The sequence below is a fragment of the Lonchura striata genome, chromosome 2, assembly GCF_050655825.1.
Source record: "Lonchura striata isolate lonStrDom1 chromosome 2, ASM5065582v1, whole genome shotgun sequence".
In the NCBI taxonomy this organism is placed as follows: domain Eukaryota; kingdom Metazoa; phylum Chordata; class Aves; order Passeriformes; family Estrildidae; genus Lonchura; species Lonchura striata.
The window spans coordinates 1,159,896-1,185,091 of NC_140704.1; the positions used below are offsets into that span (position 1 = coordinate 1,159,896).

Below are 25,196 nucleotides of genomic sequence, written 5' to 3' on the forward strand. Positions count from 1 at the left end.
GGGCTGTGTCCGGGCTGTAACCAAGCTGTAACCGGGCCGTGTCCGGGCTGTAACCGGGCTGTGTCTGGGCTGTAACCAGGCTATAACCAGGCTATAACCGGGCTGTAACCGGGCCGTGTCCGGGCTGTGTCCGGGCTGTAACCAGGCTATAACCGGGCTGTAACCGGGCTGTAACCGGGCTGTAACCGGGCCGTGTCCGGGCTGTGTCTGGGCTCTAACCAGGCTATAACCGGGTTATAACCGGGCTGTGTCTGGGCTGTGTCCGGGCTGTAACCAGGCTGTAACCGGGCTGTAACCGGGCTGTGTCCGGGCTGTGTCCGGGCTGTAACCAGGCTATAACCGGGCTGTAACCGGGCTGTAACCGGGCTGTAACCGGGCTGTAACCGGGCCGTGTCCGGGCTGTAACCAGGCTATAACCGGGCTGTAACCGGGCTATAACCGGGCTGTAACCGGGCTGTAACCGGGCCGTGTCCGGGCTGTAACCAGGCTATAACCGGGCTGTAACCGGGCTGTAACCGAGCTGTAACCGGGCCGTGTCCGGGCTGTGTCCGGGCTGTAACCAGGCTATAACCGGGCTATAACCGGGCTGTAACCGGGCTGTGTCCGGGCTGTGTCCGGGCTGTAACCAGGCTATAACCGGGCTATAACCGGGCTGTAACCGGGCTGTGTCCGGGTTGTGTCCGGGCTGTAACCAGGCTGTAACCGGGCTGTAACCAGGCTATAACCGGGCTATAACCGGGCTGTAACCGGGCCGTGTCCGGGCTGTGTCCGGGCTGTAACCAGGCTATAACCGGGCTATAACCGGGCTGTAGCCGGACCGGGCCGGGCCGGGCCGGGCCGGGGTCTCGGCGCGGCGGCCGCGGGCGGGGCGGCGCTGGCGGCGCGGGGCCGGCAGGGGGCGCCGCGGCGGCGGCGGCGGCGGCGAGGGGCGGCCATGGCCCAGCGGGGCCGCGCGCAGGTACCGGCGGGACCCCGCGGCACCGGCAGCCCCGGAGCCCCGGCGGCGCCCCCCTCACCGCCCTCTTCCCCCCGCAGCAGCAGGACCCCGAGTGGGCGCCCGAGGCCTGGCAGGGCGCGGGCCCCGATCCCGGCGCGGGCCCCGGCGGGGCGGCCCCGGCGGGGCTGTCGCTGCGGACGGTGGCGGCGGCGGAGCGGCGGCTGGAGCGGAGCGTGGAGGCGGCGGAGCGGCGGCTGGAGCGGCTGGAGCGGCGCGTGGCGGGGCTGGAGCGCACGGTGCGGGCCGGCGGGGCCCGGCTGGCCGCGCTCCTCCGGGACAACTCCCGCCGCCTCCGCCGCATCCAGCGCCAGCTCCGCCGCTGCCGCTGCGGGGGCACCGCCACCGGCACCGGCACCGGCACCGGCCGGGAACCGACACAGGTAACCGCCGCGGGGTTCGGGCCCGCACGGGGACGGGATGGGCCCGGGGAACGGGAACCAGCCGCCGGGAACGGGGATCGGGCTGAGCCCGCGGGGACGGGGCCGTGCCAGCGGTGGGTGGCAGGGACAGGCTCTGGGGAACGGGATGAGCCCATGGCTGCAGGAATGGGCCCACGGTAATGAGGATGAGTCCCAGGGAACGGGGATGGGGTGTAGGCAATGGGGACAAGCCCCAGATAACGGGAACATGCCGGCGGTGACCAATGGGGACAAGCGCCAGCTAATGGGAATGTGCCAGAGATGGACAGGGATGTGTCCCAGCTCTCAGGGATGTGCTCAGCGTGACAGGGAGAGACCACAGGTGACAGAGATGTGCCCAAAGCTGTGGGAAAGTGCCCCAGGTGACCGTGTGGCCATGGGAAGTGCTGCTGGCTCTCAGGAGCTGCAGGGAGCCAGAGGGACACGGCTCTTCTGGTGCTTGTCCCTGTCCTCAGGGAAGAGGGGGAGCAGAACACCCACCCCAAGTGTTTCAGCCGTGTTGGGCCTTACTGGATTGATGTGGGATGGTGCCACCTGTCCTGCTCCCACCTGAGGTGTCACTGCTCGCCTGGCTGCCAGGATGGATCCTGGGAATCTGCCCCGGTCTGGGGAGGAACGGCTGAGCCTCGCTGGGATGTCTGGGGATGTCCCCCCTGACCTGGCTCTGTCTGTAGGGGCTCCAGACCCACAGGGGCTCGGGGAGGGGCTCAGTGGAGACCCCCAGGTGGAGCCTCCTGTACTTCCAGGTGCCAGCGGCGGGTGAGGAGGCTGCTCTGTCGGAGCAGGAGTTGGGGAGCGTGGACAGCCGGGAGCTCCGTGGGATCGCCAGGAAGGGGAATTATGAGGCCTCGGTCCCTCTGGGTGAGGATCGCTCAGATCATGTCAGAAGCATCATCATCCCTGGGTTGATGCAGCTTCCAAACCCTCCCCATGTGGAACATGGGGGGATTCCAGGTGACATGTCCTGCAATCAGTGTTCCTGCACTGTTTTTTTCCTGGGATATGGGCTGTACATGGATCACCCTGCACAGATTTGCTGCAGAGAGTCCTACATTTTAATTAATTTTGGGCTGGAATTTTAGAGCTTGAGTGTCCATCAGGCGCTTCCTGGGATAAGCAAAAATCATGTGCCTGGATCAGCTGCCAGTGGCCTGTATGATCAGATGTCCTGGAATTCCAGGACCCTGCTTTGGCTGGTCCCACTGTCAGCAGTTCATCCCACTGCTCCCTCCTTCCCAGGGTCTGAGGATGTTGGTTCCAAACCTGCACTGCTGCCACCAGCCGAGGACAGGGAGGATCCAGGGAGCCCCGGGCTGCCGGAGAAGGGAGCGGTGCCAGGACAGCTTGGTGACAGTGAGTGGCAGCGAGGGGGGTTGAGGATGGGCACTGACAACCTGCCCAGGCTGGGCCAAGTTCTTAAGGATGGAAAACGGGAAAACCTTGGGCAAGGCTCAGCGAGGGTGGCTCCGGAGCTGGGTACCTGTGGGGGGATGCTCCCTCCTGCTTTGGGGAGGCTTTGCTTTGATCCTGGATTCCCTGGATTCACACGTTTAAACTCTGCCATTCCTGATGAGGTTCCTTCCAGAATGGAGGACTCTGCACCTCAGCTTTGCCTTCACTTTCCCTCTGGTTTGGTTTTTTTGTGGGGATTGTATTGTCAGTCCATAGTGTCATTGAGTGCAGCATGCCCAGGGCAGGGGTGAAGTCTCCATTCCTGGAAGGATTTAAAAGCTGTGTGGATGTGGCAGTGGTGCCCTTGGCAGTGCTTGGTTGATGATTTGACTTGGTGATCTTGAAGGGCTTTGCAAACCTCAGTAATTCCATGATTCCATGATGTCCCTGAGGTCCAACAAGCTGCCCGGACAACCCCCCTTCACCTCCTCTCCTCCTGGGAATCCCTTCCTGCTCCCTTTCGTTCTTTGCCAGTTCTTCTCACCTCCCACTCTGGAGCTGGAGGCACGGGAGGACTTCCCGGGAATGAACTGTGGTCTCTCCACAGGTGAGATGATCGTGATCAAGACGGAAGAGCAGCAGCCGCAGGAGGACGGAGCTGAGCTCCTGGCACTGCCGATGGTGCCCGCGGTCAGGCTGGACGAGGAGGTTCCCCTCAGCCAGGAGCAGCCGGTTTCCTGGGAGAGCCATGGCGTGGCCGGGCCGAAGGCGGCCGGAGAGGGCTTGGGGGAATTCTGCCTGGGGGAATTCAAGCCGGTGGTGGTGCCGGTGGAAGCTCACCCTGCCCCGGGCCTGCCCTTCCCCACGGAGCAGGCGCTGGGCGCGGGCACGGAGCAGCCGTTCGCGCTCGCCCAGGGAATGCCGCTGGGAGAAGACCCGGCGGCCGAGGTGGCGTCGCCGCAGCCCGGCTGGGAGCAGCAGAGTCCCCGGGACGATCCCCGGGCGCTGCCGCCGGGCTGGAAGAGCGTCCGGCTGACACGGAACCTCCTGGCGCGGCAGCAGAACCGGGCGAGGAAGAGCAACGGCTCCTTCATCTGCACGTCGTGCGGGAAGAGCCTGGCCCACCACGCCGCGCTGCTGCGGCACCAGCGCCTGCACACGGGCGAGCGGCCCTTCCAGTGCCCGGCCTGCGGCAAGAGCTTCAACGAGAAGTCCAACCTCAACAAGCACTACCGGATCCACACCGGGGAGCGGCCGTACCGCTGCCCGGCTTGCGGCAAGGGCTTCGTGCAGAAGCACCACCTGCAGAAGCACCAGCGCATCCACGGGCCGCAGCTCCGCAGCGCGTGGCCGGGCCGGGCGACGCGGGGCAGCGCCGGCGGCGAGCGGCTCTACCGCTGCATCGAGTGCGCCGAGAGCTTCCCCCAAAAAGCGTCGCTGGAGGAGCACCAGCGCCGGCACACGCAGCAGCGGCCCTTCCAGTGCCACGGCTGCACCAAGAGCTTCCGGCACCGCCAGTCGCTGAACCACCACCAGAAGGTGCACGCCGCCGTGGCCACCTCTCCGGCCGGCAGCTTGCCGGGACACGAGCCGGAGCTGGAGCCCTGCGAGGCTCTGAGCCAGGATAATCGGTAGCCAGAGGGCTGGAGAAGGGAAGGGACAGCGGTTCTGCACGTGGGACGGCTGGGGCTTGTGGCAGCAGCGGGAGTTTGTGCACGATGCTGTGGGAGTTGTGGCACCACCTGGGTGGCAGCAGGAGGAGGAGGGAGCCTGGTGTGCTGTTGGGCAGGGAAGGGCCCAGGGTGGCATGGGACTGGCCCCGAGGCAGCAGAGGAGCGGCTGTGTCAGATCCCAGGGTGGAACTCGGTTGTTTGAACAGCACCACTGTGCTGGGAGCGGCTGGGAGTGGTCAGTGGCCTGGGGGCAGTTGATAGCCCAGCCGGGAAGAGAATCAGATAAAAGACTGAACTGACTGGTCTCCTGTTGTGCTCAGGGGCAGCTGGGGGGTGACATCCCCGGAACGCAGAGCTACCTGCTGGGAATGTGATGGGAATGTGGAGAGTCCCACAGGAACCCCCCACAGGATTCTCAGTAGGATCTGGGTACCTAGGGACTCCCTGCAATGCTGAGGGACGTGTCCCACCCATGGTGGCCAGGGTCACTCCATTCCCTGTTCCTCCCAGCTTCCCTTACCCACTTGTCCTTCCTGGCTGGGATTCCACAACTCTGTCAGTGGCTCTGGAGTTGCTGGCAGTGACTCCCAAAACCCTCCTGCTGATCAGCTGTCCTGGCTGATCCCAGTTCTGTGCCCAAGGCACCAGCACAGCCCCCAAAGCAGCCAGACATAGAGACAAATACTTTATTGATTCCACAGCCTGAGAAAGGGATCAGGAATGTCGCAGGAAACGCCGCTCCTGGTCACAGCAGATTTAGAAATGCCAGGCTGGGGCTGCTGACCCCTTCTGCTGGCCTGGGGGCATTCAGCCACCAACACACAAGCTCAACCATGCCCCTGGGATCAACTGGGGAGCATTGGGATCTCTACGTGGGCAGGGATAACAGGGATAACCAACAGCTGGCTCACTGCCAGATCCATGGCCGTGTGTCCACAAGGCACCAACTGCCCCTGGCACCCCTCCTGTCTCCTGCTGCAGGCTTGGAATGCTCCACAATGCAATCCCAGGGGCGGGAAACGTGAGACACCAGCCCAGAGGAGCAGTGGGATGTCATGTGTATTGCTATGGAGCAGCTCGGACCCTGCTGTCCATCCCATGGAGCAGGAGGTGGCTGAGGATCACACCTGGATGTGGCACAGGCGTTCCCTCAGCTCCCAAAGCTTCCCACAGCAGCATCACCACACCTTGGGAATGACTCCGAATAAAAGATGGGAAAAGCCTACCAGTGCTCACTGCTCAGAGAGGGACAGAGACCTCAGAACATCAAATAATTACATCGAGCAACCCAAACCCAATAAAACCTGGAAAGCTAAATGCAAGAGCCCCCAGCAGCTGCTCCACCGTGTCCGTGTGGCGCTGGCTCCGGGCGGGAGGTGCTCCCTGTGCACACCCGGCGGGTGGGATGCACGTGGGGCACGGACACTGCTCCGGTGGCTCCCGGGGACACTGGGGCAGTGCCAGGCCTGGCTCCCACTGGCTGCCTCTGGGCAGGTCCCCCTCTCCCTCACTGAGGTAGCTACAGAACTGTTTTCCCATAGGATTTGTTATGGTGGGATTTTGGGCGAAAGGGGACGAGCTGTGGTTGGGAGAGTGGGAGTTTCCCACAGAGCTGAGGGGCTGCTCTGGGCACGCACATCCATGAGGATTGGGGTGCTGCTGCAGCATGGGGCTGGCTGACCCGTCAAGTATTCCTAAAATCACTCTGCACCCACGCAGGATGGTCCTGAGGGCGTTTGTGGCCTCCCTGATGCTGGGATCCCTGGGATACGCCAGCACAGAATTTTAGGGTTTGGTTTGTCCTATGGATCTTCCAGTGCAAAACTCCAGTGTTCCCAACCTGCTGGAGGGAGTGTTACTGATCTCCGCCCCAGGGTGGGGGTGGCAAGGGTGGCCAGGACACAGTGGGGTCTCAGAGATGTCACTCTCCATCTGGTGTCTCAGTCAGGAAGCTTGGTCCATGGAGCAAAGGGCTGCTTGAGAATGCTGCCAGCTTCATTCCCTTCTCCCTGCCCTCTTCAGTTGTGTTTCCGAATGCAAGGGATCAGCTCCAACATCAAAGAATGCGAAAGCTCTGCTCCTGTTTGACCAGGATTCACCTGGTCATCTCCCAGGAATGTCAGCTTGGGAAAATTCCAACTATCAGCCAACTCGAACAAGTCAGTGGAATGGTGAAGCATTATACATCACTGGAGGCTTCTGCAATTTGCTTTCTGTTGTGGTCTCCAAGCTTCCCATTCTTTCCACAACCCAGGAAACTCCTAAAACACAGCAGATTCCCATTCTCGGTGTCCCACGAGACACCAAACTCGCGCGACAAACGCAAACAAACTCGCAGCTTCTCTTCAGGGTCACACACAGTTCACATCTGTCCCAGGGTCTGTCATCTGTCATTTCTCTGTCATCTCCAAAGCCACTGCCCTCGATCCCAGCTGGACCACGGGCTGCACAGCTTTCCTGATGCAGTCAGGGAGCGGGGATCCTCTGCCCGGGAGCCCCAGTGGCGTCGCTCCCAACAGCAGCACGCTGGGCAGGCTCGCTTTTGCAGCCTCAGGGCGCCCATTCTCTTGGGAAGGGCTCCTCTCAGCCTTGGGAGCTTGGTGCTGCAGGGACGCCGGGATAGCAGCGGGGGCCTGGGCGCTGGCCTCCTGCTGGACCGCAGCCAGAGCCCTCTCGTGGATCTTCTTGTGGCGCAGGAGGTGATTGCTGCGCGTGAAGCACTTGTTGCAGGAGCTGCAGCAGTAGGGCCGCTCCCGCGCGTGCGTCTGGAGGTGCCGCCGCAGCGACGTGGAGCGGGACAGGAACTTCTTGCAGTGGGGGCATTTCTGCCTGGAGTTGGGGGGCTGCACGATCCCGGAGCCGGACAGGCCCTCTCCGTCCGGCTCCTCCTTGGGCTGGCCCGGCCAGGCCGCCCCGGCGTGGCCGCCGCCGCCCGGCCTGTGGCCGCCGCACAGGACCCTGCGCGGGCGGACGCGCAGCTCGGGGTGGACGTTGCCCCAGACCTTGGCCCCCAAGGCTCTGTCCTTGACGTGGATGCTGCGGTGAAGGTCCAGGTGCCGCTTGTTGCTGAAGCCGATGTCGCACACGGGGCACTCGTAGGGCCCCTCCTTGGCGTGGCTGCGCTGGTGGATGATGAGGTTGATCTTGAGGCGGAAGCGCTTCCCGCACTCCGTGCAGGGATGGGACCACTCCCGCACGTACCCGCGCCGGCAGTTGCCCATCAGGAGGTTGCTGGCCTCGCAGCGGTTTGGCTTCTTCTTCATCTTGGCTTTCACCAGCTCGTTTTTGGGACACTTCTGGATCTCTGAGCCGGGTGAGGCTGTGGATTCCTCTGCTAGCAGCTCAGGCTCCTCTTCCTTCACCTTGATGTCCTCAAGAGAAGCCCCTTCGCACGGTGTTTCATCTTCCATGGAAAAGGCTTCCTCTGGAACAGAGAGACACCGTGCTGGTGTCAGCACCGGTGTGACACGGGACCAGGGCCCCTCCCTGTGCTGGCCCTGCTGGAGCACCTCCAGTCCCAGGGGCAGCTCTGGGCTTCTCATGACAAGAAAGACATTGAGGGGCTGGAGCGTGTCCAGGGCAGGGAACGGAGCTGGGAAGGGTCTGGAGGAGCCCCAGGAGGGGCTGAGGGAGCTGGGAAGGGGCTCAGCCTGGAGAAAAGGAGGCTCAGAAAAGCTGTGGCTCTGCACAGCTCCCTGACAGCAGGGGACAGCCGGAGGGGTTGGGCTCTGCTCCCAGGGAACAGGGACAGGGCAAGGGGAAACAGCCTTGAGCTGTGCCAGGGGAGGTCCAGGTTGGATATTGGGAAAATTCCTTCCCCAAAAGGGTTGTCCAGCCATGGCACGGTGGCCCAGGGCAGGGATGGAGTGCCCATCCCTGGAGGGCTGCCAGGCTGAGCCCTCCATGGGTGCCATGGGGACCAGTGGCATGAGGGACCCACCTCTAAACCCACATGATGTTGCAGGAAAAAATAAAAGGAACCCCTGAAACTTATTTTTCCCTCCCTATTTCAAGCCCATCACCTCTGGAAGCTGCTTCCCACCCGCCTGCCAGGCCCCATGTCCCCAGCACAGGGTGACTCACCAGTGTCAGGCTCTGCCAGATCCTCCTCCATCTCCGGGTGCTCCTCTGCCGCCGTCCCCGGCTGATGGTCCCCCAGGGACATCACATTCATCATCAGGATGGGGAGTTCTGCTGCAGGGAACAGGGATTTGAAAACCCATGGAGACCTCCCAGGTCCCCGCTCCAGCAATATGAACCAGGGATTGCTGGGAGCGTGTGGAAGAGCTGGAGAAAGCTGTGGCTCAAGAGCCAGGATGTGGATCAGCTATCAGGAAAATTCCTTCTGGAAGGGGCTGTCCAGCCCTGGAACAGGCAGTGGTGGGGTCCCTGTCCCTGCAGGGATTTAAAGCCATGTGGATGTGGTACCTGGGCACATGGGGCCTTGGCAGTGCTGGGGGACAGTTGGACCCAAGGATCTCCGAGGGCTTTTCCAACTTTTCCAACCCCAGCAATTCTGTGGAAAGGCTGGAAGGTATCAGGAGTGAAACCACACATGGGCCAAAAGCAGAGGGAGGGCTGGGAGGGAAGGACAGCAAGGTGGCACATGCCAGCACCTCACAGAGCAGCCTCAAGCCTCACCCCACCATCTCCACAGGCTGCATTCCCATGTCCAGACCCTCTTCACTGTCCAGTGACAAGATCCCAAGGCTCCCTGGCAATGCCCCTCCAAGCACCAGGGCCATGCACCTCTGCCCTGGACTCTGCCAGAGCCCCGGACTGCTGGGGAAGGGGAAGCACATCCTCCCTGGCACCCCTGGAACTCACCTGGGCCAACTTCCATGGTCATAGGATCCTCTCTCAAAGCCTCTTCCCGCTGCTCCATCTCTTCTGGTGCCACTGGGGGCTTCTGATTGTTGGGGACACCTGTCTGGAGGGGGTTCTGACTGTCCCCAGTCTGTGTCTGAAGCAGTGTCTGGCTGTCCCCAGTGTGTGCCTGTGGGGACTTGGGGCTGTTCCCAGTCTGCGTCTGTGGGGGTTTTGGGCTGTTCCCCCTCTCTGTCCTTGGGGACTTTGGGCTGTTCCCACTCCGTGTCCATGTGGATTCTGGGCTGTTCCCACTCGGTGTCCTTGGGGACTTTGGGCTGTTCCCACTCCGTGTCCATGGGGATTCTGGGCTGTTCCCACTCCGTGTTCTTGGGGACTTTGGGCTGTTCCCACTCCGTGTCCATAGGGATTCTGGGCTGTTTCCACTCTGTGTCCTTGGGGACTTTGGGCTGTCCCCAGTCTGTATCTGTGGGGTTTTCTGACTGTTTCCACTTCGTGTCCATGAGGATTTTGGGCTGTCCCCATTCTCTCTTTGTGGGGATTTCTGGCTGTTTCCACTCCATGTCCATGAGAATTTTGGGCTGTCCCCAGTCTGTGTCTGTGGGGTTTTCTGGCTATTCCCACTCCGTGTCCATGAGGATTTTGGGCTGTCCCCAGTCTGTATCTGTGGGGTTTTCTGGCTGTTCCCACTCCGTGTCCATGAGGATTTTGGGCTGTCCCCAGTCTCTCTTTGTGGGGAGTTCTGGCTGTTCCCACTCCATGTCCATGAGGATTTTGGGCTGTCCCCATTCTGTATCTGTGGGGTTTTCTGGCTGTTCCCACTCCGTGTCCATGAGGATTTTGGGCTGTCCCCATTCTCTCTTTGTGGGGAGTTCTGGCTGTTCCCACTCCATGTCCATGAGGATTTTGGGCTGTCCCCATTCTGTATCTGTGGGGTTTTCTGGCTGTTCCCACTCCGTGTCCATGAGGATTTTGGGCTGTCCCCATTCTCTCTTTGTGGGGAGTTCTGGCTGTTCCCACTCCATGTCCATGAGGATTTTGGGCTGTCCCCAGTCTGTGTCTGTGGGGTTTTCTGGCTGTTCGCACTCCGTGTCCGTGGGGATTTTGGGCTGTTCCCAGTCTGTGTCTCTGGGGGGTCCTGGCTGTCCCCATTCTGTATCTGTGGGGTTTTCTGGCTGTCCCCATTCTGTGTCCATGGGGGCTCAGGACCCTTTTCGTTGCTGGGCTCTTCATCCCTCTCAATGCGTGTCCGGCCGTTGGGTGTGGACTCGGCACCGTCTGTTCCCAGGGCACAGAACAGGGGCTTTATTAGGATCTGCACCTTTATCCTGCCAGATTCCCAAAGGGAGCCTTGTCCCCTCTCACAACACCTCCAACCCCCATGGCAGAGCCGCCTCCTTGGCCCCGTGGCAGGATCCACACAGGACAGAAGCTGTGAGTAACAAAACGTGAACCCCAAAGGAGATGTCCCTCTGTGTCCCTTTTCCTCTCCCCAAACTCCCACCTGGGCTCCAGCTGAGTTTTCCCATGGGACAGCACCTGCCCAGCTCCTCAATCCTGCAGGAAAGAGCCCTTGACCACAGCTCTTCCCACATCTCCGTTGCTCCCAGCTGTTTGTCCCTTTCCAGCACCTTCCACCTTCCTGCCCAGCCCTCCCACTCTAAATTCATGCCCCAAGGCTCCCCAGACTCCTCTGTTCCCCCAGCACAAGCAGAGCAGCTCCAGCCTCCCCTTCCCACCTCAGCTCCCAGTTTCTCACTTCCCAGCATGTTTCCTGTCCCTCCACAGCAGGCAGGAATGCCTCTGGAAGCCCCAGTCTTACAGAAGGCCCTTCCCACTGCTCCAGACCCTCCTGCAAGGCTTTGACTGCTTTTCTCCCTGGGATTCATCCCACCAAGCACAACCATTCCTCTTGGAATGAAGATTCATGGCGCTCTGGGGTGCTTTAGTCCATGGAGCGAGCTGAGCCCTTCATCCCTAAGGAAGGGGAGGTCTCCAGGAACAGCCACCTCCTCCTGGCACCCACCTGGGGCAGCTTCCATGGGGGTTTCATCTCCTGGAGCCTCGTCTGCCTTGTCCCTCTCTTCTGCTGCCCGGAGGGGCTCCTGACCATCCCCAGTCTGTGTCCATGGGGGCTCCTGGCCCTCTTTGTCACTCAGCTCTTCATCCCTCTCCATCTGGGACAGGATGTCGGGCTTGGACACGGCGTAGTCTGGTCGTGGGGCAGAGGATGAGGGGTTGGTTAGGATTTGGCTGCCTTTAGTCTGGCACATTCCAGCAGTGACCCTTGTCCCCTGTCCCAGTCCTGGCGGGGACACAAACACCTCATCCCTACTCCAAACACTTCCTGGGCCCCAAGGCAGGACCCACCCCCAGGCACACACGCAGCTGAGGCAGAGAGGATCTTAACCAGCAGAACAGGAACTAAAATCCCACGAGGGAAAAGCTTTGGCTGCAACGTTTCCCTCTAGTGGCAGTCAGGGACATCTCCCACTATCCCAGGTTGCTCCAAGCCTCATCCAACCTGGCTTTGGACACTGCCAAGGGTGTGGGCGACCCAGGCCAGGGCCTCACCACCTCACAGTCTTTCAAACCCACGACTCCATGAGCTCCAGCCTCCCAAGCCTTACCCAGGGACACCAAGGTCTCGTAGTTGCCCCTCATCACGGCCCTGTACAGATCCTTCTGCCAGCGCTCCAGCCTCTCCCACTCCAGCTCGTTGAAATACACCGAGATCTCATCGAAGGTGAGCGGCACCTGGAATCACAGGGAATTCCCTGGAACCACGCGTGGCTCGGGACACGTCCAGCCCCGCCACGGGGACACGCAGGAGCTCGGCCCCCAGCCCTTGCACGGCATCCCTGGGAAGCGGCCGCTGCTACCTTGGGGATCTCCCCGCTGGAGCTGGGGGGCAGGCGCAGGATCCAGAAGTTCCTGTTCTTGAGGAGGTTCTCCAGGTTGAGCAGGCGCTGCTGCAGCTGCCCGTAGCCCTGCAGGAGGGTGCCCAGGGAGGCCAGGCCGCTGCCCAGCTCTCCCACCAGGTTCTCGCAGGCCAGCAGCCGCCGCTCCGCGCGCTCCGTGCGGCTCCGCAGCTCCTGCAGCTCCGCCGGGGCCGTGCCCGGTGCCGCCTTCTGCCGCAGGCTGCCCGACACCTGCGGGGGATTCGGGGTCAGGGCCTGGCCAGAGGGTGGTCAGGGAATGGGGACCCGCTCAGAACCCCCCGGCAGTCCCGAGGGATTCCCCCAATTCCGCAGGGATCTGTCACAGCCTGGCTGCCACCCCGCGTCCTCCTATCCCCACCTTGCCATGGACCAAAGGGAGACCCCCAGAACAGACACCCCAGGGGAACCCCTGCCAGCAGCACCTCGGGGGGGTTCCCCAGTTGCTCCTCTGCCAGGAGCATCCCTGGGAGATCCCTTCACCCCCAGGAACCGAGGCACCCGCACCCTCCCGGGCTGCCATCCGCTCCAGGACCCTGAGGGACACCCCTGACCCCCAGACCCAGCACCCCTCCCCTGTGGACCCCTGACCCCCCGACCCAGCACCCGTCCCCTGGACACCCCTGACCCCCAGACCCAGCACCCCTCCCCTGGGGCCCTCTCACCCCCCCAGACCCAGCACCCCTCCCTTGGGGACCCCTCACCCCCCCAGACCCAGCACCCCTCCCTTGGGGACCCCAGACCCCCCCAGACCCAGCACCCCTGCCTTGGTGACCCCTCACCCTCCAGACCCAGCTCCCCTCCCCTGGGTACCCCTCACCCCCCCAGACCCAGCACCCCTCCCCTGGGGACCCCTGACCCCCAGAACCAGCACCCCTCCCCTGGGTACCCCTGACCCCCCCAGACCCAGCACCCCTCCCCTGGGTACCCCTCACCCCCCCAGACCCAGCACCCCTCCCCTGGGTACCCCTGACCCCCCCAGACCCAGCTCCCCAGGACACCCCCGAGCTGTCACCCCACAGCACCCACCCCACGCCACCTCCCTCCCCCCTGCCCAGCACCCTGCGGGACCCCCCGTCCCACTTCCCCCGTGGGACCCCCGCGCGCCCCTGACCCGGCCCGGCTGCGGCCCGCCCCGTCCCCCGGCCCGTGGCGCACCCCGGCCCGTGTCCCGTGCCGCGGGCGGGCCCTGACCTGCGCGGGCCCCCGGCGGGACATGGCCGCGGCCGCCACCGCCGCCCCGGGCCCGCGCCCGCGCCGCCGCCGGGCCCGCGGAGGGCGCCGCGCCAGAGCGGCTCCGCGCCGCGGCGGCGCCCCCTGCCGGCCGGGAGGAGCCAGGGCCGGGGCCCGGAGGGGCGGGGCCCGGAGGGGCGGGGCCCGGAGGGGCGGGGCCCGGAGGGGCGGGGCCCGGAGGGGCGGGGCCCGGAGGGGCGGGGCCGGGCAGGGGGTGGGGCCCGGGGGGCAGGGCCCGGAGGGGCGGGGCCGGGCAGGGGGTGGGGCCCTGGGGCCACCAAGGCCGGACCTCTGGACACTGCCCAGGCCCTGAACTGAGAGCCTTCCAGGACCTCCAGGAGCTCCCACATCTTCTGGGAGCAGCATTCCTGGGGGATCTTGCCATTCCTGTGATCCAGCATTCTTGGGGATCTGCCATTCACCTGAACTGAGAGCCTTCCAGGACCCCCCAGGAGCTCCCACGTCCGCTGGGAGCAGCATTCCTGGGGGATCTCGCCACCGCTGTGATCCAGGATTCTTGGGGATCCGCCATTCTCCTGAACTGAGAGCCCTGTGGGACCTCCAGGAGCTCCCACATCTTCTGGGAGCAGCATTCCTGGGGATCTCCCCATCCCTGTGATCCAGGATTCTTGGGGATCCGCCATTCTCCTGAACTGAGAGCCCTGTGGGACCTCCAGGAGCTCCCACATCTTCTGGGAGCAGCATTCTTCGGGGATCTCGCCACCCCATGATTCAGCATTCTTGGGGATCCGCCATTCTCCTTAACTGGAGCCCTGGAGGAGCTCCAGGAGCTCCCACATCTTCTGGGAGCAGCATTCCTGGGGGATCTCGCCACCCCTGCAATCCAGCATTCTTGGGGATCTGCCATTCCCTGGGTTTGAGAGCCCTGCGGGACCTTCAGGAGCTCCCACATCTTCTGGGAGCAGCATTCCTGGGGGATCTCGCCATCCCTGTGATCCAGGATTCTTGGGGATCTGCCATTCCCTGGATCTGGGAGCCCTGCGGGACCCCCAAGACCAGCATCGCTGGGGGGGTCCTCCAGCCCCACCTGCCCTGGGAGCAGCATTCCTGAGGGATCTCCCAATCCCTGTGATCCAGGATTCTTGGGGTTCCGCCATTCTCCTGAACTGAGAGCCCTGCGGGACCTCCAGGAGCTCCCACGTCTTCTGGGAGCAGCATTCCTGGGGGATCTTGCCACCCCTGTGACCAACATTCTTGGGGATCTGCCATTCCCTTGAACTGGAGCCCTGCGGGACCTCCAGGAGCTCCCACATTCGCTGGGAGCAGCATTCCTGGGGGATCTCGCCATCCCTGTGATCCAGGATTCTTGGGGATCCACCATTCACCTGAACTGAGAGCCCTGTGGGACCTCCAGGAGCTCCCACGTCCGCTGGGAGCAGCATTCCTCGGGGATCTCGCCACCCCTGTGATCCAGCATTCTGGGATCCTCCCAAACCCTTGGACTGACATTCCTGAGGGACCACCAGGACCAGCACCCCTGGAAGTTCCCCACGCAATCCCCCTGTGCAGACACCCCCCGGGTTGGCTCTGACCCCCGTTGTCCCCAGTGTCCCCACAGTGCCACCCAGCCCAGCCCAGCGTGGGGTGGCTCTGTTGGATGTCACCCACACTTCGTGTGTCCCCCCAAGCGCATCTGCTCCCTCTGGTGTGCCAGCTTTATTTGGGGGCTTGGCAAAGCAGGGGCAGCTGCCCCAGAAGCATTTTGGGGGGTGGGAAAGGCGGGGGGCTCAGCGCAGAGCAGGGAGCGGATGGCTGAGTTCTGTTGGCATGGGGCTGCTCCCGGTGTCCAGCAGCATTCCCGGGCTCCGGCATTGCTCCCACCGCGCTCTTGGCTGCTCAGTCACTCCTGAAATGTCCCGCGGGGGCTGCCGGGGGGTCCCTGCCGGTCCCGGGCTCCTGCCGGGGTTCCGCTGTCACCGGTCACAGCAGCAGGATGCGCCCGGAGTGTCCGGCAGGCTGGGACGGCTGCAGGCTCTCCCTCCTGGCTCTGGCCTGCGGGAGGGAGCGCGGTGTCACAGGGAGCCCGGAAGAGGGAGATGCCATCCCATCCCATCCCATCCCATCCCATCCCATCCCATCCCATCCCATCCCATCCCATCCCATCCCATCCCCATCCCCATTCCCGGGCAGCCCCGGGCACACTCCGGTACCTCCAGTCCCTTCCTGCTCCGAGCCCGCCTGCCCAGCTGAGCCGCATCCTCCTCCCGGGAATTCCAGGGCATCGACTGCGACTCCTGCGGGACAGACACGGGTGTAGGAGCCCCCATCCCCCGACCCCGCATTCCCGCATTCCCGCGTCCCGGCTCACCTCGCTCAGCACCGAGAAGCAGCCGGAGCAGGGTCTGTGCGGCCGCCGCCGGCCCTGCGGAGGGAAGGTTGGGATGGGGGCCGGCATCTCCCGGAGCGCAGGGTGGGAATGCGGGCACGACCGGCAGGTGATGGGAATGCCGGGGAGCCCCATCCCGCCGTGCCCTCCCTGGGATCATTCCTGCGGCCCGGGAATGCCGAGCCCATCCCGGCAGGGACGGGAGGCTGGAAAAGCCGCAGCCCGGGATTTGTCCCGGTGTGGGGCCAGCCCCGAGGAACAGAGAGGGGGCAGGCTGTGCCGAGCTCTGTCATTCCAGCCCCGTTATTCCCAGTTTTACCCCTCTCCACACACAACCGACCTCTCTCCTCTCTGCCGCCATCCCGGAGTCGCCGTGGTCAGCTCCGGCCACTCCGGCCACGGCCACGGCCACAGCGCAGAGCAGCCACAGCCTCATGGTGCCACCGCGGCTGTCCTGGGACTGCGGTCACTGCCCTGCCTGGACATTGGCCCCGATGTCACCACGGTGACCCCGGAAAGGTCACTCACAGCCGGAGCTGCTGGACACAGGGAGAGGAAAGGGCTGGCTCTGAATAAGAGATGGGCTGGAGGAAACTTCTCCCCAAAATTCTGTCTTGGGAGTCCTGCTCTTCCTGCACACCTCTCACGGAGTCCTGGAATGCTGGCATGGCCTGGGCTGGGAGGGGATTTAAGGATCATCCCGTCTCCTGCCAACAGCAATTCCAGAATCTGCTTCTGGAACCCCCATAATTCCAGGTTCTGGGATTGCTGTTAAACCAAACTGGGCTTGTTGTATGCGTTTAGTGATGAGCAATTAGTCCTGGCCACTCCTGAGCATCCCTAAGATACAATGGAACGTGATTCATTCCACGTTCTGGCTTTTGGTGGCGCAGACGCGAAGGGTCCAGGCAGGACAGAGGAATTCCATAGGGAATTCCAGGGGCTAGATGGAGACTACTTGCACGAGGTTGGCAGAAAGGGACTAATGGAGAAGCTGCACACAGGAGATACAGAACCATTGGGAAATTTATCCGCGAGAAGCGGGAAATCTGGAGGAGGCGAATCCAGGAGCCAGCGGGGATGGACGCGCGGGCAGCGGGGAACACAAGAATGGGACAACACGGAGCGGGGACCACATCTGAGCGCACTTTTGGTGGAAAACCTGAGGATTCTCACGCTAATTTGGGAGAATCGCTGACTCTGGAGGCCAAAGGGCACCAGAGGGGGCGGGAGCGGGGCGGGCTCGGCCTGCGCTGGCACGGAACGGGAAGGAAAAGCCTCGGGGCAGGGACACATGGGCAGGCCCGGCTCGGCCCTTCCCCTTCCCCTTCCCGTTCCCGTTCCCGTTCCCGTTGGGTTCAGCCCCGCCTCCGGTCCCGCCTCCCGGGCCGGGTCACGGCGGCGCTTCCGCCGAGGGCCGGGCCAGTGACCGGAAGCGCGTGCGGGAGAGGCGGCGGGACCCCCGGGACCCCCGGGACCCCCCCGGGACCCCCGGCCGCCATGGCGGGGCAGGAGCAGGTAGGAGTCAGGAGCTGGCGGGGAGACCCCCGGGCAGCCCTCGCCTCCGCCCGGGGGTCGATGTGCGACCCCCGACCCCACCCCATCACCCCTCCAGTGCCCCCCACTCCCATGGAATTCCGCCCTGAAGACCCCACCCCCCATCACCCCCACCCCATCACCCCCCAAAATCCCCCATCGCTGCCCAAATCTCCATCAGCCCCTAAAACCCCCCATTCCATCCCCCTAATCCCACCCCCCACCCCAAAATCCCCATCGCTGCCCAAATCTCCATCAGCCCCTAAAACCCCCCATTCCATCCCCCTAATCCCACCCCATCACCCCCCAAAATCCCCATCGCTGCCCAAATCTCCATCAGCCCCTAAAAACCCCCATTCCATCCCCCTAATCCCACCCCCATCACCCCCCAAAATCCCCATCGCTGCCCAAATCTCCATCAGTCCCTAAAACCCCCCATTCCATCCCCCTAATCCCACCCCCCACCCCAAAATCCCCATCGCTGCCCAAATCTCCATCAGCCCCTAAAAACCCCCATTCCATCCCCCTAATCCCACCCCCCACCCCAAAATCCCCATCGCTGCCCAAACCTCCATCAGCCCCTAAAAACCCCCATTCCATCCCCCTAATCCCACCCCATCACCCCCCACCCCAAAACCCCTGTCAAACCCCCACATTTTCCCCCCATATCCCTCCCCGCCCTCTCTCCGCCCCCTGTTTCCCCATCCCCACTGGGATAGCTCCTGAGGGATTTCCTGGGATGGGGCTGACGGGGGGCTGCTGGGAATGTCCCCCCAGCCCAGCTCCAGGTGACCTGGAGCTGTCCTGGACTATCCCAATCCCATGGGGATCACAAAATGCTCGCGGTAGGAACCGTAAAACACATCCCAAGGTGTTGGATTCCCGTGTTTGGCACTGGATTCCAGCCTGTCCTTCTCCCAGATCCATAATTCCCACCCCAGGGGGGAACACGCCTTCCTGGGACAGTGACAACCATGGCCTCATGTCCTGGGAGCTCCTTTGGGCTGGGAAAGGCTTCCCCTGTTGGGAAGGGAGGTGTGATCCGTGAGGGAGAATTAGATCCCTGAGGGAAGATATGATCCCTGAGGGAGGATAAGATCCTTGAGGGAGGATTAGATTCTTCAGGAGGGTGTGATCTCTGAGGGAGGATTAGATCCCTGAGGAAAGATATGATCCCTGAGGGAGGATTAGATTCCTGAGGGAAGATGTGATCCTTGAGGGAAAATTAGATCTCAGATAGATCTCTGAGGAAAGATTGGATCCCTGAGGGAAGATGTGATCCTTGAGGAAGAATTAGATTTCAGATAGATCTCTGAGGAAATATGTGATCCCTGAGGGAAGATTAGATCCCTGAGGGAGGATTAGATCCCTGAGGGAAGATGTGATTCTTGAGGGAAAATTAGATCTCAGATAGATCTCTGAGGAAAGATTGGATCCCAGAGGGAAGATGTGATCCCTGAGGGAGGATTTGATCCCTGAGGGAAGATGCGATCTGTGAGGAAAGGTGTGATCCCTGAGGAGCGTGAGATCCCTGAGGGAAGATTAGATCCCTGAGGAGAGTATGATCCTTGAGGGAGAATTAGATTCCTGAGGGAAGGTGTGATCCTTAATGCAGAATTAGATTCCTGAGGGAAGGTGTGATCCCTGAGGGAGGATTAGATCCCTGAGGGAAGATGTGATCCCTGAGGGAAGATGTGATCCTTGATGGAGAATTAGATCTCAGATAGATCCGTGAGAAAAGCTGTGATCCCTGAGGGAAGGTGTGATCCTTAATGCAGAATTAGATTCCTGAGGGAAGGTGTGATCCCTGAGGAAAGATTAGATTACTGAGGGAAGATGTGATCCCTGAGGGAAGATGTGATCCTTGAGGGAGAATTAGATCTCAGATCCCTGAGGAACATGTGATCCCTGAGGGAGGATTAGATCCCTGAGGAGGGTGTGATCCTTGAGGGAGAATTAGATCTCAGCTAGATCCCTGAGGGAGGATTTGATCCCTGAGGAAGGATTAGATCCTTCAGGAGGGTGTGATCTTTGAGGGAGAACTAGATCCCTGAGGGAAGGTGTGATCCCTGAGGGAGGATTAGATCCCTGATTGAAGGTGTGATCTTTGAGGGAGAATTAGATCCCTGAGGGAGAATTAGATCCCTGAGGGAAGGTGTGATCCCTGAGGAAGAATTAGATCCCTGAAGAGGGTGTGATCCCTGAGGGAGGGTTGGATCCTTCAGGAGGGTGTGATCTCTGAGGGAAGCTGTGATTCCTGATCCCGTGGCAGGAGCCGGTGACCTTCAAGGACGTGACGGTGTTCCTGAGCCGGGCCGAGTGGGACGCGCTCACGGCGGGGCAGCGGGAGCTGTACCGGGACGTCGTGTCCGACACCTACGAGCTGCTGACCTCTTTGGGTAATCCTGAGAATCGCCCTGGCCAGAGCTTCCCTCAGATCCCACCCCAGCAGCTTCCAGAGCACGGAATCCCACACTCCCAGAGTGGCTGAGGTTGGAAAAGGCCTTGGAGATGCCCAAGTCCAACTGTTCCCCAGCACTGCCCAGGCCACCAGTAATCCATGTCTCCAAGTGTCTCATCCACACTGCTTTCCAATCCCTCCAGGGCTGGACAACCCTTCCCGTGAGGAGATTTCCCTTCTAGGGGCTGATCAGGGAATTTAGTGCTGGAAAAGGCATGATTTGGGTCTGGGTTTGAGCAGCACTGGAAATGATTCTCTAAGATCAGGGAGCATGGTAGGATATCCCACCCCTTGGATGAGCAGGAGACATCCTTGGGAAAGCCTGTCAGTGGAACTGGGGAGCTGTGGACCTTGCCACACTTCCATCAGGGCTCTCAGGAATAAATCCCTCTCTGGAAGCAGCTGCGGTTTCTCCCTCATTTTTCCCACATCCCAGAGGTGTTTCCATGCATGGTGAGGCACAGCTGGGATGTCCCAGTCCTTGATTTTCCTGGAATCATGGACAGTCCAATGCCCTCTGTCCCATTCCCAGGTTATCCAGGCCCCAAGCCCGACATCCTGCACCGGCTGGAGCGTGGGGAAGAGCCGTGGATCTGCTCATCTTCAGGTGAGCAGCAACATCCTGACCCTGAGGGATGGAATCTGCATCCAGGATGGGGTCAGGGCTTCCTGCTCCATCCCCGTGGCTGTGGAGAAGTCAGGACTCCTGGTGGGGACAAGGACAGGGCTCTTCCTTCTTTCTCATGGCCATGGAGAGTCAGGATTTCCAGCCTGGCTGGTGACATCTGCTGTTTTCCCTGCAGGACATGCCAGGAGCTGGCTGGAGGAGCCTTCCTCTGGCTGGTGGCCCAGAGCCAGCAGGGACCAGGGGCTGGAGCCCTCGTGTCCAGGTGAGTCCTGCTTCAGCCCCATCCCTGGGCCACTCCCAGGGCTTCTCCCACTGCAGGGCTCCCCTGACGTCTGGCAGAGGTTGGGATGTGGAGTCCAGGTAGCCCTGGAGTAGGAAGAAGGGATGTTCTTCTCCCTGCTCCAGCCAGGAAGTATCCAACCCCTTCCCACCTCTCTCCCAGCAGGACCAGGAACGTTATGGTGTCTCCAGGACAGGAGCTTCCAGAAGAAGGTTGGCTGTCACGAGGAAAGGAGCGAATTCCCGTTGGAAGCAGACAGTGGAGTGGGGAGCCAAGCCCAGCCATGGCTTGTGAAGGAGGAAGTGGAGGACAAACCTGTACTCATGGAAGACCTAACCCACAGTGAGACATTCCTGCCTCATTCCACAGTGGAAGAGCAGAGCCTGGATCCTTGGGAACAGCTGCGGGATAGCCCTGGGGAGAGGCATCAAGGGAATGCCCAAAACCATGGACACACCTTGGGAGAGGCGACGCTTCTCCCGGGATCCCAGGAGCTGCGGGTGGAGGAGCTGAGAGCGGCGGCGGCGAAGGACCACGGTTACTGCCTGCGGAGCGAGCCGGTCGCGCCCTGCACCCCGCAGCCCTGCTGCCTGTGGGAACACAACTACTGCCGGCAGCGCCGGGCCGGGAGGAGCCGTGGGGCCAGCGACATCCAAGCTGCGCGCCGCCGGCTGGCGTGGCGGCAGTTCCACTGGGGCAGGAGGGTCCGGAGAGCCAGGGAGATCCTGCGGCGCTACCAGCCCTACTGGAGGCTGGGCTTTCCGTGGAGAGGCCACTCCAGCTGTGGCGATGCCGCGCAGGGGACGAGCCCTGGGGTTTGTCCTCCGATGGAGGTGGCCGCACCGCGCCAGCTCCGGAGCGCCGGGAACGCCGAGGGGGTGACATCAGACACACAGTGTGTTCCAGAGGGGATTTTGGGAAGTGGGGCTTCGCGCCCTCCCCTAATCCTGGCTGCAGGAGTGGAGAAGAGGGAAAAGCCTCTGGAGCATCCAAGTGCCAGCCAGGAACTTGAAGGATGTGCGGAACCCCAGAAATTGCAGGGGGTGTCGCTCCATGACATGTTCCGGAATGTGATGAGGACGATAAGATACATACTGGACTCCATATGCCAGAAGTTTGAGCTCCAGGGGGTCTCCCAGGGGAAGAGCATCTGGCCCATCATCATCCAGATCGACAACTTGGCGGAGATCAGGAAGTGCTGACTCCCAGGAGGAGATTGGAATAGGATTCCCTGAGGCACAACTCTTAATCCCCCCCAGTTCCGGGGGGTTTAGGAGGAGAAACGTGACAGAGGTGGATTGAGGGAGGTGAAACTGAGAATGTGGGGCCTGCCCTGAACTGGATTGATTGAGAGGCTTTGGAGAAAAGCAGTGGAAAAAGGGAGGATTTGTGTGGCTCAAAGGAGGAAAGAAGGAAAAGTGAGCATGGTATCCTGAAGTCCTGGAATGGCTTGGCTTGGAAGGGATGTTAAATCCATCTCTAAAAACCAACCAGGGTTCAGGCTGTGCTCCTGTCACTGGAACTACAGGAAAAACAAAAACCCTCCAACAACATTTTTGGTGTTAGAACATCGAGGCATTTCCTTATTTCTGTCTGGGATGTGCAACAGAAATTATTTCACCCACATGTGGCCCAACTGTGCAGAGAAAATCATTCCATGACATGCAAAGTTTACTCAATTTTTTCTTAAAACTTTGTGTAGTTCAAAACAGAAATCCATTGGTTAAATGTTCATTGGTGCCAAATTGCAGAGTTCTCAGAATTTGGTTTCTTCATTGCAGCGGGATTTTTTTGCCTCGATGTTTATTAAACCCTCACTAATTTCTTTATCAGCCTTTCCAGCCCCAGAGTTCTGGGGTAGATGTTCCTTGACGTTTGCTGATGTTTGTTATAATTTTGGGTGTTTTTGGGCTATTTCCAGTTTGTTGAGATGTTAAGTTTATCACACCTCACAGAGGAGAACAGTACCCTCAAAAAATACTCTCATTCCTTTCTCCAAGGCAAAGGCAAACTGAGCGTGACTGAGAAATAAAATAAAGGAATTTAAAAAGTTGTATATTTGCCAACGCTCCCAAGGAAAAGGGACAGGATGAGGGGAAACAGCCTTGAGTTGTGCCAGGGAGGGTCAGGTTGGGTTGGGTTGGATTGGATATAGGGAAGGACACAGGAAGGTTTAGTTCCAGTCCTGTTGGAAGCATTTTCCTGGGAAATCCAGCCTGGCCTGAATTCCCAGCAGCTTTTGGAATCTCTGGGATCGGATCTTTACAAGGAAAAGGTGATTTCTGGGATGTTCTCCAATGCCCTCCCAGGGCCCAGGTGCTGTTTTGGGGCCAGAAGGAAGCTCCAACAGATCCAAGCAAACCGAGCACCGTGGATCCGTTCACTTTGCCAGTTCTCCATGGAACTGGGGCTGGCCTGGGGAAAATCTGGGATGCCTGAACTGGGGATGCTCCTGCCATGGCTGGTGCTGGTTTTGGCAGCTGGGGGCTGTTGGTTTGGGGCTTTCAGCATTCTCCCCTAGACCCCAAATCCCTCTGAGGGAGCTCGAGGGGCTCATCCTGGAGAAGAGGAGGCTCAGGGGGCACCTTGTGGCTCCTGCAATTCCCGGGAGGAAGGTTGGAGCCAGGAGGAGTTGGGCTCTGCTCCCAGGGAACAGGACAAGAGGGAACGGCCTCAAGGGCAGGTTCAGGTGGGATATTGGGAATGTTCCTCCTGGAAAAGGCTCTCCAGCCCTGGCCCAGCTGCGAGGGCAGGGCTGGAGTCCCCACGGCTGGAGGGATTTCAAAGCCCTGTGGAGGTGGCACTTGGGGCCATGGGGCAGTGCTGGACTTGGACTCAGGCATGTCAGAGGGCTTTGCCCATCTCAGCAATTCCATGACTCCGCAATTCCTGTAAGGACATTCCCGCCTGGCAGTGCTGGCGGGCGGTGAAACGGGACTCTAAAGCCAACAACACCGGTGAAATGTCTCGGGAGCCGTTTTGTCGCGGCTCCAGGCGTGCTTTTAGTGCCGGGGGTTCCCGTGATGCTCCCCCATCCCGGGTACCACTCAGGACCCCGCACAGCACCAAGGCGATGCGGCCGTGCCGCCAGCCAATCGCAGCGCGCGCTGCGGGTCACGTGCCACGCCCCGCCAATCGCGCCGCCCGCCGCGCTGCCCGGATGCTGTGCGGCCTCCCAACATGGCGGCGCCCGATGAGCGCGGGAACGCGCTGCTTCCGGGTCGAGCGCGAGGCGAGGGTGGGGGCGTGGCTTAAAGCGGAAGTGCCGCGCGCGCTGCGCGGCGTGGCCACGCCCCCCAACGCGGTTACCATGGGGACCGGGGGCGGTGCCGTTGCCATGGAAACCAGGGATGGGCCGGGAGCGGGAAACCGGGAACGGCGGGAACGGGAACGGGCAGGGAGCGGGAACTGGCAGGGAACGGGAACTGGCAGGGAACGGGCACAGACCGAACAGGGAATGGGCAGGGAACGGGAACAGGCAGGGACACGGCAGGGAATGGGCAGGGAACGGAAACGGGCAGGGAACGGGCAGAGAACAGGCAGGGACAGGGGAGGGAATGGGCACGGACTGGGCAGGGAATGGGAACGGGCAAGGAACAGGCAGAGACCGGGCACGGACCAGGCAGGGAATGGGCAGGGACACGGAGCCGCTGGAGAGACCCAGAGGAGGCCCCAGAGCTGCTCCAGGGCTGGGAGAGCTGGGAATGTTCACCTGGAGAAGCTCCAGGGAGAGCTCAGAGCCCTGCCAGGGCCTGAAGGGGCTCCAGGAGAGCTGGAGAGGGACTGGGGACAAGGATGGAGGGACAGGACACAGGGAATGGCTCCCAGTGCCAGAGGGCAGGGATGGATGGGATATTGGGAAGGAATTCCTGGCTGGGATGGAGTTCCCAGAGCAGCTGTGACTTCCCTTGGATCCCTGGCCAGGCTGGACTTTGGGGCTTGGATCACCCTGGGACAGTGGGAGGTGTACCTGCCATGGCAGGGGTGCTCTGGAATTGGATTTCTGCTCCGTTCCAACCCGACCCACTCCAGGGTGATTCCGTGATGGACCAGCCGTGCCCTCCCTGCAGCATCCCAGACTTGTTGGTGGGGAAGGACCTTCAAGCCCCCCCAGTCCCAGCCCCACCTCGGGCTGGGAACCTTCCAGTGCCCAGGTGGGAGCAGGGAATGGCTGTGGGAACGGCTCCAAGACAAACCCGCGGCAGTTCCGGAATGAGGAAGGACAGCACAACCCTGGGAAGGGCAAATAAACCCAGAGTCAGATTTATGAGCAAGGAAATTCCCCAGCTCAGGGCTCAGGGTTTGGTTTTTGGGAGGGATTTACTGTCCCTGTCAGAGGCGGGAGATGTTCTACAAATCACAATTTCACGGAGAAAACTCACTAAGTTTTCCCTTTTTTATTCCCAAAATGGCCTCCCAGGATTTTGTGGCTTTTTGGAGCCTGCTCAGGGCTAGCACAGGCAC

General features: G+C 61.4%; 4 protein-coding genes across 8 annotated transcripts; 2 read left to right on the forward strand and 2 right to left on the reverse strand.

Annotated features, from left to right (window-relative positions):
* The first annotated feature begins 906 nt into the window (after positions 1 to 906).
* Positions 907 to 4,780, forward strand: LOC110476940 (uncharacterized). The gene is made up of 5 exons (XM_031504142.3): positions 907 to 958; positions 1,036 to 1,377; positions 2,163 to 2,277; positions 2,656 to 2,769; positions 3,416 to 4,780. Exons 1-5 carry the CDS (start codon positions 935 to 937, stop codon positions 4,441 to 4,443), a joined length of 1,623 nt encoding a protein of 540 aa, XP_031360002.2. The 5' UTR covers positions 907 to 934; the 3' UTR covers positions 4,444 to 4,780.
* Positions 4,781 to 5,153: 373 nt separating this feature from the next.
* On the reverse strand, positions 5,154 to 13,505 carry LOC110476941 (uncharacterized). Of its 3 annotated transcripts, none has more exons than XM_077789998.2 (7): positions 13,442 to 13,505; positions 12,191 to 12,460; positions 11,939 to 12,065; positions 11,335 to 11,520; positions 9,309 to 10,586; positions 8,565 to 8,675; positions 5,154 to 7,905 (listed from the first exon to the last, which is right to left on the reverse strand). In XM_077789998.2, exons 1-7 carry the CDS (start codon positions 13,463 to 13,465, stop codon positions 6,872 to 6,874), a joined length of 3,030 nt encoding a protein of 1,009 aa, XP_077646124.2. In that variant the 5' UTR covers positions 13,466 to 13,505; the 3' UTR covers positions 5,154 to 6,871. The 3 variants fall into 3 exon arrangements, with proteins under 3 accessions (XP_077646124.2, XP_085418136.1, XP_085418133.1); XM_085562010.1 differs by having other exon boundaries at positions 8,565 to 8,672; positions 13,406 to 13,498; XM_085562007.1 differs by having other exon boundaries at positions 13,406 to 13,498.
* Positions 13,506 to 15,142: 1,637 nt separating this feature from the next.
* LOC144245905 (uncharacterized) lies at positions 15,143 to 24,870 on the reverse strand. 2 transcript variants are annotated; one of them, XM_085572906.1, is made up of 4 exons: positions 24,703 to 24,870; positions 15,810 to 15,863; positions 15,652 to 15,735; positions 15,143 to 15,493 (listed from the first exon to the last, which is right to left on the reverse strand). In XM_085572906.1, the coding sequence occupies exons 1-4, from the start codon at positions 24,803 to 24,805 to the stop codon at positions 15,342 to 15,344; spliced, it is 393 nt and encodes a 130-aa protein (XP_085429032.1). In that variant the 5' UTR covers positions 24,806 to 24,870; the 3' UTR covers positions 15,143 to 15,341. The 2 variants fall into 2 exon arrangements, with proteins under 2 accessions (XP_085429032.1, XP_077637500.2); XM_077781374.2 differs by lacking the exon at positions 24,703 to 24,870 and adding an exon at positions 16,168 to 16,358.
* On the forward strand, positions 17,191 to 22,788 carry LOC110476942 (uncharacterized). 2 transcript variants are annotated; one of them, XM_085572905.1, is made up of 5 exons: positions 17,191 to 17,345; positions 19,636 to 19,762; positions 20,357 to 20,431; positions 20,628 to 20,714; positions 20,895 to 22,788. In XM_085572905.1, exons 1-5 carry the CDS (start codon positions 17,328 to 17,330, stop codon positions 21,932 to 21,934), a joined length of 1,347 nt encoding a protein of 448 aa, XP_085429031.1. In that variant the 5' UTR covers positions 17,191 to 17,327; the 3' UTR covers positions 21,935 to 22,788. The 2 variants fall into 2 exon arrangements, with proteins under 2 accessions (XP_085429031.1, XP_031360001.2); XM_031504141.3 differs by having other exon boundaries at positions 17,196 to 17,345; positions 20,898 to 22,788.
* Positions 24,871 to 25,196: the final 326 nt, after the last annotated feature.

Excerpts from the sequence above, each read along its gene's own strand:
- LOC144245905 (XM_085572906.1), bottom strand. The coding sequence starts at position 24,805 with ATGCTGCAGGGAGGGCACGGCTGGTCCATCACGGAATCACCCTGGAGT. Across the intron at positions 15,736-15,809 it reads GCTTCTCGGTGCTGAGCGAG|GAGTCGCAGTCGATGCCCTG; the intron begins GTGAGCCGGGAC and ends TCTGTCCCGCAG. Across the intron at positions 15,494-15,651 it reads GGAGCAGGAAGGGACTGGAG|GCCAGAGCCAGGAGGGAGAG; the intron begins GTACCGGAGTGT and ends TCCCTCCCGCAG.
- LOC110476940 (XM_031504142.3), top strand. The coding sequence starts at position 935 with ATGGCCCAGCGGGGCCGCGCGCAG. Across the intron at positions 959-1,035 it reads CCCAGCGGGGCCGCGCGCAG|CAGCAGGACCCCGAGTGGGC; the intron begins GTACCGGCGGGA and ends TTCCCCCCGCAG. Across the intron at positions 2,278-2,655 it reads TGAGGCCTCGGTCCCTCTGG|GGTCTGAGGATGTTGGTTCC; the intron begins GTGAGGATCGCT and ends CCTCCTTCCCAG.
- LOC110476942 (XM_085572905.1), top strand. Across the intron at positions 19,763-20,356 it reads CGAGCTGCTGACCTCTTTGG|GTTATCCAGGCCCCAAGCCC; the intron begins GTAATCCTGAGA and ends TCCCATTCCCAG. Across the intron at positions 20,715-20,894 it reads GCTGGAGCCCTCGTGTCCAG|CAGGACCAGGAACGTTATGG; the intron begins GTGAGTCCTGCT and ends CCTCTCTCCCAG.
- LOC110476941 (XM_085562007.1), bottom strand. The coding sequence starts at position 13,465 with ATGTCCCGCCGGGGGCCCGCGCAGGTCAGGGCCCGCCCGCGGCACGGG. Across the intron at positions 12,066-12,190 it reads CCAGCGGGGAGATCCCCAAG|GTGCCGCTCACCTTCGATGA; the intron begins GTAGCAGCGGCC and ends CTGTGATTCCAG. Across the intron at positions 10,587-11,334 it reads CCCCATGGAAGCTGCCCCAG|ACGGTGCCGAGTCCACACCC; the intron begins GTGGGTGCCAGG and ends CCCTGGGAACAG.